The 19,161-nt window shown below is 41.1% G+C and overlaps 1 protein-coding gene across 1 annotated transcript in view; it reads left to right on the forward strand.

Annotated features, from left to right (window-relative positions):
* Positions 1-19,161, forward strand: part of DNAJC8 (DnaJ heat shock protein family (Hsp40) member C8) — a 57,248-nt gene that overhangs the window by 17,887 nt on the left and 20,200 nt on the right. The window contains exon 4 of the mRNA XM_053707114.1: positions 5,043-5,109. Coding sequence (XP_053563089.1) covers positions 5,043-5,109 — 67 coding nt within the window. The remainder of the gene's footprint in view (positions 1-5,042; positions 5,110-19,161) is intronic.

The raw sequence follows: 19,161 nt of genomic DNA on the forward strand, positions 1-19,161 counted from the left end.
CCAAGATAACAAAGTACATTTGAAAATAGAAGTGAATTTCAGGGGTCGATTTTATCAAGCTGTGGCGGACAGGGGCGCACATACGCACCCGTCTGCCGCAGCTCACCTCTGGCGGGCTGAATTCCGCTGCCAGAATTCAGCATTGCACACAGGTGCTATTGTGCACTCACGTGCAATCCCGCCCCCTGTCCGCGCATAGCCAGTCAGACGAGCCCGGGGAGATTGAAATTCGCCACCTGAGAAGTGGTGAAAGGTTAGGGAAGCAGCGGTCTGATGACCGCTGCTTCATAATTACGGACTGCATGTTCTCTTGTGAGAACCTGCAGTCGTAGGTAGGCAAAAGGGTTGATAAATTAACCCCTAAGTGTCTTAAAACAATATGCTCTATCTGAATCATGCAAGTTTTAATTTTGACTTTCCTATACTTTAATATAGATTTGTGAGGGATTACTAGCCGTAAATTTATTTTTTATTTGTTCTAGCAAAAAGAAAGGCCCCTAGACAAGATCTATGGAAAGTGGGTATCTGCATAATCACCCTATAGAGAAAAATCCCACTTAGTTAAACCTATGTATCCTAAGTAGGGCAGTGCCTAATGCCGGGTATATTGAAGTGTAAGGTTAAGGAGAAAAGAAGCATTGTGTGGCACACTTTATATCATAGGATCAGTGGATTTTGCCACTGCCTTGTCAAAAGCCTTTGACAGAGCAGTGGCGAAACGCGCGTCAGGCATTCGCATTGCCTCATCATATGTTTAAATCACTTGCTTTAATTGTTGGCCTTCATTGGTATATTTTGAATTTGCTCTAATTCCGGGATAGATGTATACGGTATTATTTGGGGTACTGCTTGAGACTTGTGGAGGTAGCTATATAGGGAGCACTTATGCTCAAGGGTACCTTATTCTGGGTTTCATGACTCAGTGCTGATCCTGTTACTAACCACAGTTAAATAGTTTTATTGTTCTCAGGATTGTTACCGGTGATACATGTTATTTGGGGGGGGGGGGCAGTTTTGAATAAGTTGCCTATATATTTTTTACTTGATGGCATTGTTCATATATTTTAATATTAAATGTTAAGTTTTATGATGCACGCCCCTTTACCAATCCTATGATTGTTTGCAATCACTCTCTTTAAAGTGTGCCACATAATGCTTCTTTTCTCTTTAATCTTACACTTTTATATTGTATATGTTGCCTGAAATATTCTAACCTCTGAAGAGTGCAGGGCATATTGAGAAAAGGATATAGCTATTTAATAAATGTACCTAGCACCCTTATTAAAATAATCCGCTTAAAACCTTAGCGATCTTGGGTCAAATACCCCCCCCCCCTTTAAGGAGCATGAAAGGGGTCAAGTTCAGTTCAAGGGTTACTTCTTTTCTCAAATTTGCTTTGTTCGCATGGTTTTCTTTCTTGAAGTAATACCTAGGTAGGTGTCTGTAGCACTACTTGACAGGAAAAAAGTGCTGCTATCTAGTGTTCCGGACACAAGCACAAACCTGAGCTTACGTCCTTGCTTTTCAACAAGATACCAAGAGAACAAAGCTAAATTTTATCATGGAAGTAAAATAAGTTGTTAAAAATTGCATACTCAATCTGAATCATGAAATAAAAAATGTGGGTTTTATGTCCCTTTTTAAGGGGAGTATAAGTAATATGCATCATAGAGATGAATAACTGTGTATCTGATCTAGCTTATGGTACATTTTCTTAACGCTTTTAGTTTTGTTTCTAAATTATAAAGGCTGTTCACCCTACCTGAAGTAATAGGGGCTGTTTATAAAATCTTGCCAAACTGGGCAACCAGGAGAGGTTTAGCCTCTTCTGTGCAAATGAGGAGACCTTGAAATGAACATTCCAAAGTTTTCATCTGCCTTTATTAAATAAGATTAATTTACCTCCATCTTGTTAGAATAGCTAGCTTAAAGGGACAGTCAAGTCCCCAAAAAAATTTCGTGATTCAAATAGGGCATGTAATTTTAAAAAAAACTTTCCAATTTACTTTTATAACCAATTTTGCTTTGTTCTCTTGGTATTCTTTTAGTTGAAAGCTAAACCCTAGGAGGTTTTATGCTAATTTTAGACCTTGAAGGCCACCTCCTAATCAAAATGTATTTTGATAGTTTTTCACCACTAGAGGGCATTAGTTTACGTGTTTCATATAGATAACATTGAGCTCATGCACGTGAATTTACCAAGGAGTAAGCACTGATTGGCTAAAATGCAAGTCTGTCAAAAGAACTGAAATAAGGAGGCAGTCTGCTGAAGCTTAGATACAAGGTAATTACAGAGGTATAACTGTGTTGGTTATGCAAAACTGGGGAATTGGTAATTAAGGGATTATCTATCTTTTAAAACAACAAAAATTCTGGTGTTGACTGTCCCTTTAACATCTCCAAGTTTTCATAAACTTACCAACTATGGAGATTTGGTTGACTACTGCACAATGCTATAATACAGCAAGAACACCTAGGCTCCTGCTGGGGAGGTGGGGTTGATGTGGAGGTCACAGCCTCAAAATATGGTCTGGAATATTAGGGCTCCCTACCAGCACGATAGCTCAAACAAATCCGGAATAGACAGTAATTCACAATCTGCAAACCTGGATATTAGGGGTCTTCAAATAACAAAGATTAAAGAACCAGTAAATACCATGCATTTTGTTGTTTATGCAAATCTAATGTAAGTCAATGCAATATCACTTAGTCTAAACTTCAAATGGGTAGTAGTTTTATTTATTTTTTAAAATTAATTTCAGTTATGTTTATTTCCACTCCTGTATCATGTGACAGCCATCAGCCAATCACTAATGCATATATGTATATTCTGTGAATTTTTGCACATGTTCAGTAGGAGCTGGTGACTCAGAGTGTGAATATAAAAAGACTGCACATTTTGTTAATGGAAGTAAATTGGGAAAGTTGTTTAAAATTGCCTGCTCTATCTGAATCATGAAAGTTTAATTTTAGACTTGTGTCCCTTTAAAGGTATAATAAATCCATTTTTTTCTTTTATGATTCAGATAGAGCATGCAATTTGAAGCAACTTTCTAATTTACTTACTTTATCATTTTTTCTTTGCTATCATTATTTAAAAAGAAGGAATGTAAAGGTTGAGCCGGCCCATTTTAGCCATAGGGTTAGTGAGACGCGCACACACCTGAGCTCCTATGAGCCCACCTAAGATTACTTTTTAACAAAATACACTGAGAATGTGAGTTGAATAACAGAAGTAAATTGGAAATAGTCTATAAATTGCATGACTTTGCTGTCCCTTTAAAAACTTTAAAGGGACATGTCTGTTTTTTTTGTCTGCATTAAAAATAGGGTATTTTAATATTTGTTTTTAGGGTTTTCTTGTACTGAGAATGAAAAGGGTTAATTACTTTATGTACAATCATAAAAGGGCCATAATAGCTGAAAAATGACATGCTCTAATTTTCCATGATAATTTGTTTCCTTATTCCCTACAGCATTCAGCCAAGGTTGCTCTTGGTAGTGTGTTCTATAACCAAATGAATGAAAACTGTAAATGCTCCGTTTTTCTTTTTGTAAATAGCACAATTTTGAGTTTAGAAAGTAAAAATGTTTAATTTTGAAGCTCAAATGTTGTTAATACAAATACATTTTTCTTTTTTGGTATATATTTCAGTGCCTTTTATACCATTAATAAATATAACCCATCAAGTATGTAGGAATACATCACTGAAGTCAGAGCGTTTCAAGCCCCATATGTATAATCATCCCTTTTCTGCTTGAGTTAGTTTAGTTTCTCCCTATTTGGAGTGTAGCAGACTGAGATGGAGCACTTCAACAGAAGTGTTTATTCTGCACAGCTGTCCCCTCTCACTACCTAAAGAGTGATGGCTACTACATGTGACTTTTCAAGGAGTTCCAACATACAGGTGGTACCTCCATACACAAAGCATAAGGTTGCTGTGTTGGCACCTAGAACACTAAGGCAAAAACCAATCTACAAGCCTAGAGGTCACTGAACTTCATAGTTGTTTAGAAGCAGTGTGCCTGGACCAGTTCTATGCTGCTAGTGTCGGCTCCTAAAATTTGAGGGGGGAAAATGCTCCTGTTCCTCTGTTTGAACTGATATCCATCCAAAAAATTTCAAGCGGCAGTATACTCCTAGTCATACATAAAAAAAAAAAAAAAAAAAAAGTACATTATTGATAAAAAAAAATTTTTTTTTTAAAGGGATAGGAAAACAAAATTAAACTAGCATGATTCAGATAGAGCATGTAAATTTAAGAACCTTTTAAATTCACTCCTATTTTCAAATGTATTTTTTTTTCTTTTTTTTCTTAGTTTCCCTTGTTGAAAAATAACGCATATATCCTTTGTTAGTGGGAGCTAGCTACTGATTGGTGCCTGCACATTTCTTTCTTGTGATTGCCTAGCAAGATGTGTTCATTTGCAAAGGATAAGAGAATGAAGCAAATTCAATAGAAGTAAATTGGAAATTTGATTGTATGTTCTATCTGAATTACGAAAGATAATGTTGTAGTTTCCTGTCCCTTTAAAGCAGGTAGCTTTAAATGCATCTGATTTATGCTTTTCATTTTGTCATTCCCTCTAGTTAGGTGAAATTTTAAATAATGTTTTGCATTTTTATATGATTGATCAGTGGAGAGGTGCAGAGTTGTTTTTGTTTTATTATTCAGAATTAGATGCATTTTTCTTGCTGCCACCTGTTTCTCTTCTTGTGAAAAAGCAGTCTATTGAAAACGCAAGTCTTTGGCCTGAAACACTCTAGGTGTACAAAACAATATATAGGAGAGACTGTCTTACGTTTAAAACCCCTTATAACTACATTTATTTTGCCTTTAAATCTGTAGTGATTTTCCTTTAAAAATTTTCTTCTGTAAGTGTCTTCCAGAAGAAACTTCAAATTCTGTGTGCCTCATCTATGACAAGTTTTTGTAGGTCATATCAAGGTAACACTGCCATTTTTACAATACTGTTGTGAAAGGAATGTGAGTGAAACACTGTAAAACTCTAGTTTTAATGTATTATTTTTTTCCATCCAGCTATCTATATTGGTTCATCCAGACAAAAATCAAGATGATGCAGACAGAGCCCAGAAAGCTTTTGAAGGTAACTTACAATTATTATTTAAGACTATACACTTTTTCTAATGTTCTTCTCTGCCCTCTCTCCTACTCTTTCCTTGCACCTCTAGCCTTGAGACTTCCACATTCTTATCAGCTCCATTTTGTTTTTCTCTTGTTAAGTGTATCCAGTCCACGGATCATCCATTACTTATGGGATATTAACTCCTCCCCAACAGGAAGTGCAAGAGGATTCACCCAGCAGAGCTGCTATATAGCTCCTCCCCTAACTGCCATTACCAGTCATTCTCTTGCACCCAACGAATAGATAGGATGTGTGAGAGGACTGTGGTGATTATACTTGGTTTCATACCTTCAATCAAAAGTTTGTTATTTTATAATAGCACCGGAGTGTGTTATTCCTTCTCTGGTAGAATTTGAAGAAGAATCTACCTGAGTTTTTCTATGATTTTAGCCGGAGTAGTTAAGATCATATTGCTGTTTCTCGGCCATCTGAGGAGAGGTAAACTTCAGATCAGGGGACAGCGGGCAGATTAATCTGCAAAGAGGTATGTAGCAGCTTATTATTTTCTGACAATGGAATTGATGAGAAAATTCTGCCATACCGATATAATGTAAACTCAGCCTTAAATGCAGTAGCAGCAACTGGTATCAGGCTGTCATGTATGTATATTTTACACTTCAGTATTCTGGGGAATGGCACTTCACTGGAATTATACTGTATGCATAAAACTTTAGCCTAATTTGCAGGGACTAGCAACAGGCTTTTTAATAACACTCAATTTATTAATGTTAAACATTTTTTGCTGGCATGTAAAATCGTTTAATTTTCTGAGGTACTGGGTGAAAAAATGTTTTGGGCACTATTTTTTTCCACTTGGCAGTCGTTTTATTTAATTTATGACAGTTTACTGATCTCTCTCACTGTTATGTGTGAGGGGGAGGGACCTTTTTTGGTGCTTTTGCTACGCATCAAAAAATTCAGTCAGAAGTTTATTGTCTTCCCTGCATGATCCGGTTCATCTCTACAGAACTCGGGGGTCTTCAAAACTTGTTTTGAGGGAGGTAATCACTCACAGCAGAGCTGTGAGATTGTAGTTGACTGTGATAAAAAAAACGTTTATTTCTGTTTTTTTTTTTTTTTTTTTTTCTGCTATCAGGGTTAGTTATCCTTTGCTAATGGGAGCAATCCTTTGCTAAAATTGTGTTTTTTACAAAGATTTGATGCTATAACTTTTCAGTTTATTTATTTTCAACTGTCATAACTTTTTCTGTGCTTCTTATAGGCACAGTACGTTTTCATATTATAGTAAATTACTTGAAAAGTATTTCCAAGTTGCTAGTTTATTTGCTAGTGTGTTAAACATGTCTGATTCAGAGGAAGATATCTGTGCTATATGTGCTAAAGCCAAAGTGGAGCCCAATAGAAATTTATGTACTAACTGTATTGATGCTACTTTAAATAAAAGTCAATCTGTACAAATTGAACATATTTCACCAAACAACGAGGGGAGAGTTATGCCGACTAACTCGCCTCACGTGTCAGTACCTGCATCTCCCGCTCGGGAGGTGCGTGATATTGTAGCGCCGAGTACATCTGGGCGGCCATTACAAATCACATTACAGGATATGGCTACTGTTATGACTGAAGTTTTGGCTAAATTACCAGAACTAAGAGGTAAGCGTGATCACTCTGGGATGAGAACAGAGTGCGCTGATAATATTAGGGCCATGTCAGACACTGCGTCACAATTTGCAGAACATGAGGACGGAGAGCTTCATTCTGCGGGTGACGGTTCTGATCCAAACAAACTGGATTCAGATATTTCAAATTTTAAATTTAAGCTGGAAAACCTCCGTGTATTACTAGGGGAGGTGTTAGCGGCTCTGAATGATTGTAACACAGTTGCAATACCAGAGAAAATGTGTAGGTTGGATAAATATTTTGCGGTACCGGCGAGTACTGACGTTTTTCCTATACCTAAGAGACTTACTGAAATTGTTACTAAGGAATGGGATACACCCGGTGTGCCGTTCTCACCCCCTCCGATATTTAGAAAGATGTTTCCAATAGACGCCACCACACGGGACTTATGGCAAACGGTCCCTAAGGTGGAGGGAGCAGTTTCTACTTTAGCTAAGCGTACCACTATCCCGGTGGAGGATAGCTGTGCCTTTTCAGATCCAATGGATAAAAAGTTAGAGGGTTACCTTAAGAAAATGTTTGTTCAACAAGGTTTTATATTGCAACCTCTTGCATGCATTGCGCCTGTCACGGCTGCAGCAGCATTTTGGTTTGAGTCTCTGGAAGAGACACTTGAATCAGCTCCATTAGATGAGATTACACACAAGCTTAAAGCCCTTAAGTTAGCTAACTCATTTATTTCAGATGCCGTAGTACATTTAACTAAACTTACGGCTAAGAATTCCGGATTCGCCATTCAGGCACGCAGAGCACTGTGGCTAAAATCCTGGTCAGCTGACGTTACTTCTAAATCTAAATTGCTTAATATACCTTTCAAAGGGCAGACCTTATTCGGGCCCGGGTTGAAAGAAATTATCGCTGACATTACAGGAGGTAAAGGCCATGCCCTGCCTCAAGACAGAGCCAAACCTAAGGCTAGACAGTCTAATTTTCGTTCCTTTCGTAATTTCAAAGCAGGAGCAGCATCAACTTCCTCTGCACCAAAACAGGAAGGAGCTGTTGCTCGCTACAGACAAGGCTGGAGACCTAACCAGTCCTGGAACAAGGGCAAGCAGGCCAGGAAACCTGCTGCTGCCCCTAAGACAGCATGAATCGAGGGCCCCCGATCCGGGAACGGATCTAGTGGGGGGCAGACTTTCTCTCTTCGCCCAGGCTTGGGCAAGAGATGTCCAGGATCCCTGGGCGTTAGAGATCATATCTCAGGGATACCTTCTAGACTTCAAATTCTCTCCCCCAAGAGGGAGATTTCATCTGTCAAGGTTGTCAACAAACCAAATAAAGAAAGAGGCGTTTCTACGCTGCGTACAAGATCTTTTATTAATGGGAGTGATCCATCCGGTTCCGCGGTCGGAACAAGGACAAGGGTTTTACTCAAATCTGTTTGTGGTTCCCAAAAAAGAGGGAACTTTCAGGCCAATCTTGGATTTAAAGATCCTAAACAAATTCCTAAGAGTTCCACCGTTCAAAATGGAAACTATTCGGACAATTTTACCCATGATCCAAAAGGGTCAGTACATGACCACAGTGGATTTAAAGGATGCTTACCTTCACATACCGATTCACAAAGATCATTACCGGTATCTAAGGTTTGCCTTTCTAGACAGGCATTACCAGTTTGTAGCTCTTCCATTCGGATTGGCTACGGCTCCGAGAATCTTCACAAAGGTTCTGGGTGCTCTTCTGGCGGTACTAAGACCGCGAGGAATTGCGGTAGCTCCGTACCTAGACGACATTCTGATACAAGCTTCAAGCTTTCAAACTGCCAAGTCTCATACAGAGTTAGTACTGGCATTTCTAAGGTCGCATGGATGGAAGGTGAACGAAAAGAAGAGTTCTCTCTTTCCACTCACAAGAGTTCCCTTCTTGGGGACTCTTATAGATTCTGTAGAAATGAAGATTTACCTGACAGAAGACAGGTTAACAAAGCTTCAAAATGCATGCCGTGTCCTTCATTCCATTCAACACCCGTCAGTAGCTCAATGCATGGAGGTGATCGGCTTAATGGTAGCAGCAATGGACATAGTACCCTTTGCACGCCTACATCTCAGACCGCTGCAATTGTGCATGCTAAGTCAGTGGAATGGGGATTACTCAGACTTGTCCCCTACTCTGAATCTGGATCAAGAGACCAGAAATTCTCTTCTATGGTGGCTTTCTCGGCCACATCTGTCCAGGGTGATGCCATTCAGCAGGCCGGACTGGACAATTGTAACAACAGACGCCAGCCTACTAGGTTGGGGCGCTGTCTGGAATTCTCTGAAGGCTCAGGGACAATGGATTCAGGAGGAGAGTCTCCTACCAATAAACATTCTGGAATTGAGAGCAGTTCTCAATGCCCTTCTGGCTTGGCCCCAGTTAACAACTCGGGGGTTCATCAGGTTTGAGTCGGACAACATCACGACTGTAGCTTACATCAACCATCAGGGAGGGACAAGAAGCTCCCTAGCAATGATGGAAGTATCAAAGATAATTCGCTGGGCAGAGTCTCACTCTTGCCACCTGTCAGCAATCCACATCCCGGGAGTGGAGAACTGGGAGGCGGATTTCTTAAGTCGTCAGACTTTTCATCCGGGGGAGTGGGAACTTCATCCGGAGGTCTTTGCCCAAATACTTCGACGTTGGGGCAAACCAGAGATAGATCTCATGGCGTCTCGACAGAATGCCAAGCTTCCTCGTTACGGGTCCAGATCCAGGGATCCGGGAGCGGTTCTGATAGATGCTTTGACAGCACCTTGGACCTTCGGGATGGCTTATGTGTTTCCACCCTTCCCGATGCTTCCTCGATTGATTGCCAGAATCAAACAGGAGAGAGCATCAGTGATTCTAATAGCGCCTGCATGGCCACGCAGGACTTGGTATGCAGATCTAGTGGACATGTCATCCTGTCCACCTTGGTCGCTACCTCTGAAACAGGACCTTCTGATCCAGGGTCCCTTCAAACATCAAAATCTAATTTCTCTGAAGCTGACTGCTTGGAAATTGAACGCTTGATTTTATCAAAACGTGGTTTTTCTGAGTCAGTTATTGATACCTTAATACAGGCTAGGAAGCCTGTTACCAGAAAGATTTACCATAAGATATGGCGCAAATACTTATATTGGTGCGAATCCAAGAGTTACTCATGGAGTAAGGTTAGGATTCCGAGGATATTGTCTTTTCTACAAGAAGGTTTAGAAAAGGGTTTATCCGCTAGTTCCTTAAAGGGACAGATTTCAGCTCTGTCCATTCTTTTACACAAACGTCTGTCAGAAGTTCCGGACGTTCAAGCTTTTTGTCAGGCTTTAGCTAGGATCAAGCCTGTGTTTAAAACTGTTGCTCCACCATGGAGTTTGAACTTAGTTCTTAATGTTTTACAGGGGGTTCCGTTTGAACCCCTTCATTCCATTGATATCAAGTTGTTATCTTGGAAAGTTCTGTTTTTAATGGCGATTTCCTCGGCTCGAAGAGTCTCTGAGTTATCTGCCTTACATTGTGATTCTCCTTATATGATTTTTCATTCAGACAAGGTAGTTCTGCGTACTAAACCTGGGTTCCTACCTAAGGTGGTCACTAACAGGAATATCAATCAAGAGATTGTGGTTCCATCTTTGTGTCCTAATCCTTCTTCGAAAAAGGAACGTCTGCTACACAATCTAGATGTAGTCCGTGCCCTGAAATTTTATCTACAGGCAACTAAGGATTTTCGACAAATGTCTTCCCTGTTTGTCGTTTATTCTGGTCAGAGGAGAGGTCAAAAAGCTTCGGCTACCTCTCTCTCCTTTTGGCTTCGTAGCATAATACGGTTAGCCTATGAGACTGCTGGACAGCAGCCTCCTGAAAGAATTACAGCACATTCTACTAGAGCTGTGGCTTTCACTTGGGCCTTTAAGAATGAGGCTTCTGTTGAACAGATTTGCAAGGCTGCAACTTGGTCTTCTCTTCATACTTTTTCCAAATTTTACAAATTTGACACTTTTGCTTCTTCGGAGGCTGTTTTTGGGAGAAAGGTTCTTCAGGCAGTGGTTCCTTCCGTATAAAGAGCCTGCCTGTCCCTCCCGTCATCCGTGTACTTTAGCTTTGGTATTGGTATCCCATAAGTAATGGATGATCCGTGGACTGGATACACTTAACAAGAGAAAACATAATTTATGCTTACCTGATAAATTTATTTCTCTTGTAGTGTATCCAGTCCACGGCCCGCCCTGTCACTTTAAGGCAGGTAATTTTTCCATTAAACTACAGTCACCACTGCACCCTATGGTTTTCCTTTCTCTGCATGTTTTCGGTCGAATGACTGGTAATGGCAGTTAGGGGAGGAGCTATATAGCAGCTCTGCTGGGTGAATCCTCTTGCACTTCCTGTTGGGGAGGAGTTAATATCCCATAAGTAATGGATGATCCGTGGACTGGATACACTACAAGAGAAACAAATTTATCAGGTAAGCATAAATTATGTTTTTTTTCTGCTTTTACTTGTTGTTCTAATTCATCATTTGCTCCTGTCACCTATTTTCTTTGGGTTTCTAAGCACCTCTACTACTATACATAATTTTTTAGCTAGTTTTTGTCTCTAATACATTAAATCAAACAAATTTGCTATTTCTCTTACATGGTGTATCCAGTCCACGGATTCATCCTTACTTGTGGGATATTCTCAATCCCTACAGGAAGTGGCAAAGAGAGCACACAGCAGAGCTGTCCATATAGCTCCCCTCAGGCTCCGCCCCCCAGTCATTCTCTTTGCCGCTCTAACAAGTAGCATCTCCACGGGAGGGTAAAGTGAATGTGGTGTTAGATTTGTAGTTTTTATTTCTTCAATCATGAGTTTATTTTAAAATAGTGCCGGTTTGTACTATTTACTCTGAGGCAGAAAGTGATGAAGATTTCTGCTCAGAGGAAAACGATTTTAGCATGTTGTAACTAAAATCCATTGCTGTTCCCACACAGGACTGTTGAGTACCGGAGAACTTCAGTTGGGGGGAACAGTTTGCAGGCTTAACTGCTTAAGGTGTGTTCAGTCACTTTTTTTCTAACAAGACTTGGTAATGCTAGAAGACTGACATAAATCCCCATGTGGGAAGGTAAGCCATATTCTGAGACTCAGTATAGAAGGATGGCTTAGTTAAAGGGCTTAAATAACTGGTTTACACTGTTATGGGGAAAATCGATTATTTTATTGCTATAATCTATTTGCACAAGTGTTTATTATGTTTGAAAAACTTTTTTTTTTTTTTTTTTATACGCCTGGCATATTTTTAGACACCTAATTTGGCTTAGGAAGGCCCCACAACTCCGGAGTGAAGAGGAAGGGGGCCTAATTTTTGCGCCTCAGTTGCACAGTTATTTTGCAAGACAGCTTCATGCAGCTTCACGTGTAGAGTCCAGAGATTGCAGGAGGACTCCAGGGAGGCTTATTTTCGTCCAAAACTAATCCCCAAGGAAGGTAGGGCCACAGCAGAGACTGTGGCATGGTGCTGTAGTGTGTTAAACCGGTGGCCAACTTCAATTTGCTCCGGTTTGGGCAATAAGGGGTTAATTGTATTGAAACTTAGTGTGCAATCATTTCAAAGCATTAGGATCATATGGTGAAAATTTCATAAAGATTGGATGTTTTTTTGAGATTTGGTAAAAAAGTGTGCGCTTTTTATTATTTAAAGGCACTACCGTTTTTTCAAAAAGTGTTTTTTACTGTATTTGAGTGCTGTCTAAGTCTGTTTAACATGTCTGAGCCTACAGATAGACCCTGTTCTATGTGTTTAAAAGCCATGGCGGTACCCCCATTGCATTTGTGTTTAAAGTGTGCTAAGGTATCAAAACATTTTAATGACCATGCAGTGACACTTAAAAATGTAGCCCAAGATGATTCTTTGACGGAAGGTAATGAGGATAGTCCTCCTTCCTCTCCCCATGTGTCGATACCAGTTACGCCCGCGCAAGCATTGCCTAGTACCTCTAGCGCATTGGCCCCTATTACATTACAACAATTGGCAGCAGTCATGGATAATTCCCTTGCGCCCTTTCTATCCAAACTGCCAGTTTTTCCAAAGAAACGTGATAGCTCAGTTTTAAGAACAGAGGATGAGCAATCAGAAGCTTTGGATGATTTATCTGTTGTACCCTCACAACACTCCAAAGTGGCAGTGAGGGATGGTCTGTTCGAGGGAGAAATTTCTGACACAGGAAAAGTTTCTCAGCGGGCAGAGTCAGATTCCTTAGCGTTTAAATTTAAGCTGGAACACCTCCGCGTCCTGCTTAAGGAGGTTTTAGCTACGCTGGATGATTGTGACCCCATGGTGGTCCCAGAAAAATTGTGTAAAATGGACATGTTTTTAGAGGTCCCTGTATACACTGATGCGTTTCCGATCCCGAAGAGGGTGGCGGATATTGTGACTAGGGAGTGGGAGAGACCAGGTGTACCTTTTGTTCCGCCCCCCTATCTTTAAGAAAATGTTCCCCATAAATGACCCCAGGCGGGACGCGTGGCAGACGGTCCCTAAGGTAGAGGGAGCAGTTTCAACACTTGCTAAGCGTACAACTATACCAATAGAAGACAGTTGTGCTTTTAAAGACCCTATGGATAAAAAATTGGAAGGTTTGCTGAAGAAAATATTTGTTCAGCAAGGTTTCCTTCTTCAGCCAATTGCCTGCATTATTCCTGTAACTACTGCAGCGGCTTTTTGGTTTGAGGCGCTGGAGGAGTCGCTCCAGAGGGAGACTTCATATGACGAAGTCATGAATAGAATTCATGCTCTAAAGCTGGCTAATTCTTTTATCACTGATGCCTCTTTCCAATTAGCTAAGTTAGCGGCAAAAAATTCGGGTTTTGCCATTATGGCGCGAAGAGCGCTTTGGCTAAAATCATGGTCGGCTGACGTGTCGTCCAAAACAAAGTTACTAAACATTCCTTTCAAGGGAAAGACCCTTTTTGGTCCCGAGTTGAAAGAAATTATAGCGGATATCACTGGGGGGAAGGGCCATGCCCTCCCGCAGGATAGACCGTTTAAGGCCAAAAACAAGGCTAATTATCGCTCCTTTTCGCAACTTCAGGAGCGGACCTGCTGCAACCTCTGCTGCCGCAAAGCAAGATAACGCTTCACAGCCCAAAGCAACCTGGAAACCCTTGCAGGGCTGGAATAAGGGTAAACAGGCCAAGAAGCCTGCGCATGCTAACAAGACAGCATGAAGGGGTAGCCCCCGATCCGGGACCGGATCTAGTAGGGGGCAGACTTTCTCTCTTTGCTCAGGCTTGGGCAAGAGATGTTCCAGATCCCTGGGCATTAGAAATTATTGCTCAGGGGTATCTTCTAGAATTCAAGGACTCTCCCCCAAGGGGAAGGTTCCACATTTCTCGTTTGTCTTCGGACCAGACAAAGAAACAGGCGTTCTTACGCTGCGTAGAAGATCTTCTAAAGATGGGAGTGATATACCCAGTTCCAATTGCAGAACAAGGACTGGGTTTTTACTCAAACCTGTTTGTAGTTCCCAAAAAGGAAGGAACTTTCAGGCCAATCCTGGATCTAAAAATTCTAAACAAATTCCTCAGAGTTCCATCTTTCAAAATGGAAATCATTCGGACAATCTTGCCGATGATCCAGGAAGGTCAATATATGACTATCGTGGATCTAAAGGATGCGTACCTACATATTCCTATCCACAAAGATCATCATCAGTTCCTAAGGTTCGCCTTTCTGGACACGCATTACCAGTTCGTGGCCCTTCCTTTCGGGTTGGCCACCGCTCCCAGAATTTTCACAAAGGTGCTAGGGTCCCTTCTTGCAGTACTAAGACCGCGGGGCATTGCAGTAGCACCTTACCTAGACGACATCTTAATACAGGCGTCGTCTTCTCACAGAGCCAAGGCTCATACGGACATTGTTCTGGCCTTTCTAAGGTCTCACGGGTGGAAGGTGAACGTAGAAAAGAGTTCTCTGTCCCCGCTCACAAGGGTTCCCTTCCTGGGAACACTAATAGACTCGGTAGAAATGAAAATATTTCTGACAGAGGTCAGGAAGTCAAAGCTTTTAACTACTTGCCGAGTTCTTCATTCCATTCCTCGGCCTTCTGTGGCTCAGTGTATGGAGGTAATCGGATTAATGGTTGCGGCAATGGACGTTGTTCCTTTTGCCCAAATTCATCTACGACCACTGCAACTGTGCATGCTCAAACAGTGGAATGGGGATTATGCAGATTTGTCTCCTCAAATTCAGTTGGACCAGGAGACCAGAGATTCTCTTCTCTGGTGGTTGTCTCAGGATCACCTGTCTCGGGGAATGAGCTTCCGCAGACCGGAGTGGATCATTGTCACAACCGATGCCAGTCTGTTAGGCTGGGGTGCGGTCTGGGACTCCCTGAAAGCTCAGGGTCTATGGTCTCGGGAAGAATCTCTTCTCCCGATAAACATTTTGGAACTGAGAGCGATATTCAATACGCTCCAGGCATGGCCTCAACTAGCGGAGGCCAAATTCATCAGATTTCAGTCGGACATCACGACTGTAGCGTACATCAATCATCAGGGGGGAACAAAGAGTTCCCTAGCGATGAAGGAAGTAACCAAGATCATCAAATGGGCGGAGGATCACTCCTGCCATCTATCTGCAATTCACATCCCAGGAGTAGACAACTGGGAGGCGGATTTTCTCAGTCAGACTTTCCATCCGGGGGAGTGGGAACTCCACCCGGAGGTTTTTGCTCAGCTGACCCAGCTATGGGGCATTCCAGAATTGGATCTGATGGCGTCCCGTCAGAACACCAAACTTCCCCTTTACGGATCCAGGTCCAGGGATCCCAAGGCGGCATTGATAGATGCTTTAGTAGCGCCTTGGTCATTCAGTCTAGCTTATGTCTTTCCACCGTTTCCTCTTCTCCCTCGGCTAGTAGCCAGAATCAAACAGGAGAAGGCTTCGGTAATTCTGATAGCGCCTGCGTGGCCACGCAGGACTTGGTATGCAGACCTAGTGGACATGTCATCGGTTCCACCATGGAAACTGCCATCGAGGCAGGATCTTCTAATACAAGGTCCATTCAAGCATCCAAATCTAGTTTCTCTGCAACTGACTGCTTAGAGATTGAACGCTTAATTCTAGCTATGCGTGGGTTCTCTGAATCAGTTATAGATACTCTGATCCAGGCCAGAAAGCCTGTCACCAGAAAAATTTACCATAAGATATGGCGGAAATATCTTTGTTGGTGTGGAGTAAGATTAGGATTCCAACTTTTCTCCAAGAAGGATTGGAGAAAGGTTTGTCAGCTAGTTCTTTAAAGGGACAGATATCTGCTCTGTCTATCCTGTTACACAAGCGTCTGGCAGCTGTACCAGACTTTCAGGTGTTTGCACAGGCCCTAGTTAGAATCAAGCCTGTCTACAAACCAATGGCTCCTCCATGGAGTCTAAATTTGGTTCTTTCAGTTCTTCAAGCGGTTCTGTTTGAACCTTTACATTCCATAGATATTAAGTTATTATCTTGGAAAGTTTTGTTTTTGGTAGCTATTTCTTCTGCTCGAAGAGTTTCTGAATTGTCTGCTTTGCAGTGTAATTCTCCCTATCTGGTGTTCCATGCAGATAAGGTTGTTTTGCGTACCAAACCTGGTTTCCTTCCAAAAGTGGTTTCTAATAAGAATATTAACCAGGAAATCATTGTTCCTTCTCTGTTCCCTAATCCAGTTTTGAAGAAGGAACGACTGTTACACAATCTTGATGTGGTTTGTGCTTTAAAATTCTATTTAAATGCAACTAAAGACTTCAGACAAACATCATCCTTGTTTGTTGTCTATTCTGGTAAGAGGAGAGGTCAGAAAGCGACTGCTACCTCTCTTTCCTTCTGGCTGAAAAGCATCATCCGATTGGCTTATAAGACTGCTGGACAGCAGCCTCCTGAACGAATTACAGCTCATTCCACCAGAGCTGTGGCTTCCACATGAGCTTTCAAGAATGAGGCTTCTGTTGAACAGATTTGTAAGGCAGCGACTTGGTCTTCACTGCATACATTTGCCAAATTTTACAAATTCGATACTTTTGCTTCTTCGGAGGCTATTTTTAGGAGAAAGGTTTTGCAAGCAGTGGTGCCTTCCGTTTAGGTTACCTGACTTGTTCCCTCCCTTCATCCGTGTCCTAAAGCTTTGGTATTTGTATCCCACAAGTAAGGATGAATCCGTGGACTGGATACACCATGTAAGAGAAAACAGAATTTATGCTTACCTGATAAATTACTTTCTCTTACAGTGTATCCAGTCCACGGCCTGCCCTGGCAATTAAGTCAGGTTCAAATTTATTTTTGTAAAACTACAGTCACCACTGCACCCTATGGTTTCTCCTTTTTCTCCTAACCGTCGGTCGAATGACTGGGGGGGCGGAGACTGAGGGGAGCTATATGGACAGCTCTGCTGTGTGCTCTCTTTGCCACTTCCTGTAGGGATTGAGAATATCCCACAAGTAAGGATGAATCCGTGGACTGGATACACCGTAAGAGAAAGTAATTTATCAGGTAAGCATAAATTCTGTTTTCTTCACACAGATAAAATTAGGATTCTAGTCCCCTTACTCATTTTTCTCCTTTGACTGTTGGTGATCTCCTGAGCTACCATATTTATCCAACCTGTCTCTGCCACACTCCACTTCCTTAAAGGATTACTTTCTGTTATAATTTTTAAGCTAAACAACTAACATATTAAAGTTAATAAACATTAATTAAAACCTACTGACCTATATTTTCTCCAAAAAGAAGTTTAATAACATTCTAAAAGTTATATCTTTTATTCGCCGATGTCGTCACGTTATCCTGCCCACTATTTTCAGCACTGAGTGTTCAAAATACTTAAACCAATAACTTTGTGTTTAAAGCGCCATTTTGAAACCTAGGTATTGTAAACGGATTTGTACAGAGCAAAGGATACCCACGGAGTGGGTTTGGAAAACAATTAAATTTGCAGACAAGATTTCTGATATACGGTAGAGATATGTTAATGAAATGCTATTGATAAAGTGTATTTGGGGTAGTTAGTTAGTAACAGGCATAGAAAATATTTACTTACAGTGGCCCTTTAACACTGCTTCTTGTGTTATGCATCTGTTCATGTTGTAAATACGGACCCTCGCATACAAAGCCCCCCCCCCCCTCCCCGTAACACTGTTCACTTTTATATCTCAGCCCATGTCTGCAGATACTCCCCCGCCCAATTGTGGGTTTGTGTTTTTTGTGTTTTGCCCTCTTACTCCTGTTTATAGAACATTTCTCTAACTGCACTAGTTCTGTGGAAATCCTTGCTCACTCTAAAAGACTTCAGACTTTCAGCGTTTAATGCATTTCCTAAAATCATACCTTTTCAAATATTCATGCAACACTAATAACTGATAACTAATAACAGGCTATCAGTAATAACAAGCCACCACATTTCAGACAAAAAAAAACCTGGAGACCCATAGTTCATCTTGTATTTTTTTCTTTTCCTGCTTCTTTGGAAACTCTGCTCCCATTTAATATTCTCTGTACTGAATCTTGATATCTGATGGGTGATTTATAGCTTTTTGGCCCCCTATGTTTTATGCCATGGTATAAGAGTCCATAAGTTCCCTTGTACCCTCTCTGTCTCATGCCTACTGCCTGCAAAGGTCATGTCAGTTTTCCTGCATTACCTTCCTTGGGAATGCACCACATGGAACTGATTTGGATGTCTATGAGCTTCTCACTTCCAGTATTTGGTACACCTCATTTTTCATTTCACTGTTTGCAAATATAACCTAAAAGGGAATAAATATGTATACTGTGTGAAAATTTCTCTTCATTTGACCACTGGAACACAATCCGTTGTAGTTGTTTTTTTTTTTTTTTTGTTATGAATGCTTCATCAAAACATTAGATGTAGATTTAGGTGCATCAGTCTCCTACATTCCTGCTAGTTGGCATCCCAGTCTGCTTCGTCCCAATTTTTACTGATACACATTAGACTATTCCATACGCCTTGTGCTCTGTATTGTGTGTGTGTGTGTGTGTGCGAATCCATCTAGGCCAGGGCTCGTCAAACCCAGGGAGCCACTGGCTCCTAGAATATTACCAATGACTCCTAGTTTTTAGGATTAGTCTCCATATATCTATATACAAATACCACTGTCGTCGTCCTAAATAATCAGATTTGTCAACCCCTGATTTCTAGGCAGTTGTGTTCACTTCTCCACTTCATTTTGTATACTTGTAAAAATAAAGGGCGTTGTTGATGGCAGGAGAAAATTAATTTTTTATTTCTTTTTAACTTTCTCCTTTTTTTCTTGTGCTGGTCTGGTTTTAACTCCTTTTATTTAAAACAAACTAAAATAGAGGATTGGAATGGTGAGCATAAAATCCTTTAGCTGTAAAGCTAATCTACTTAATCTATATGTGCTCCTGTTAACCCCTTCACTTGT

The sequence above is a fragment of the Bombina bombina genome, chromosome 3 (assembly GCF_027579735.1).
Source record: "Bombina bombina isolate aBomBom1 chromosome 3, aBomBom1.pri, whole genome shotgun sequence".
Lineage (NCBI taxonomy): Eukaryota > Metazoa > Chordata > Amphibia > Anura > Bombinatoridae > Bombina > Bombina bombina.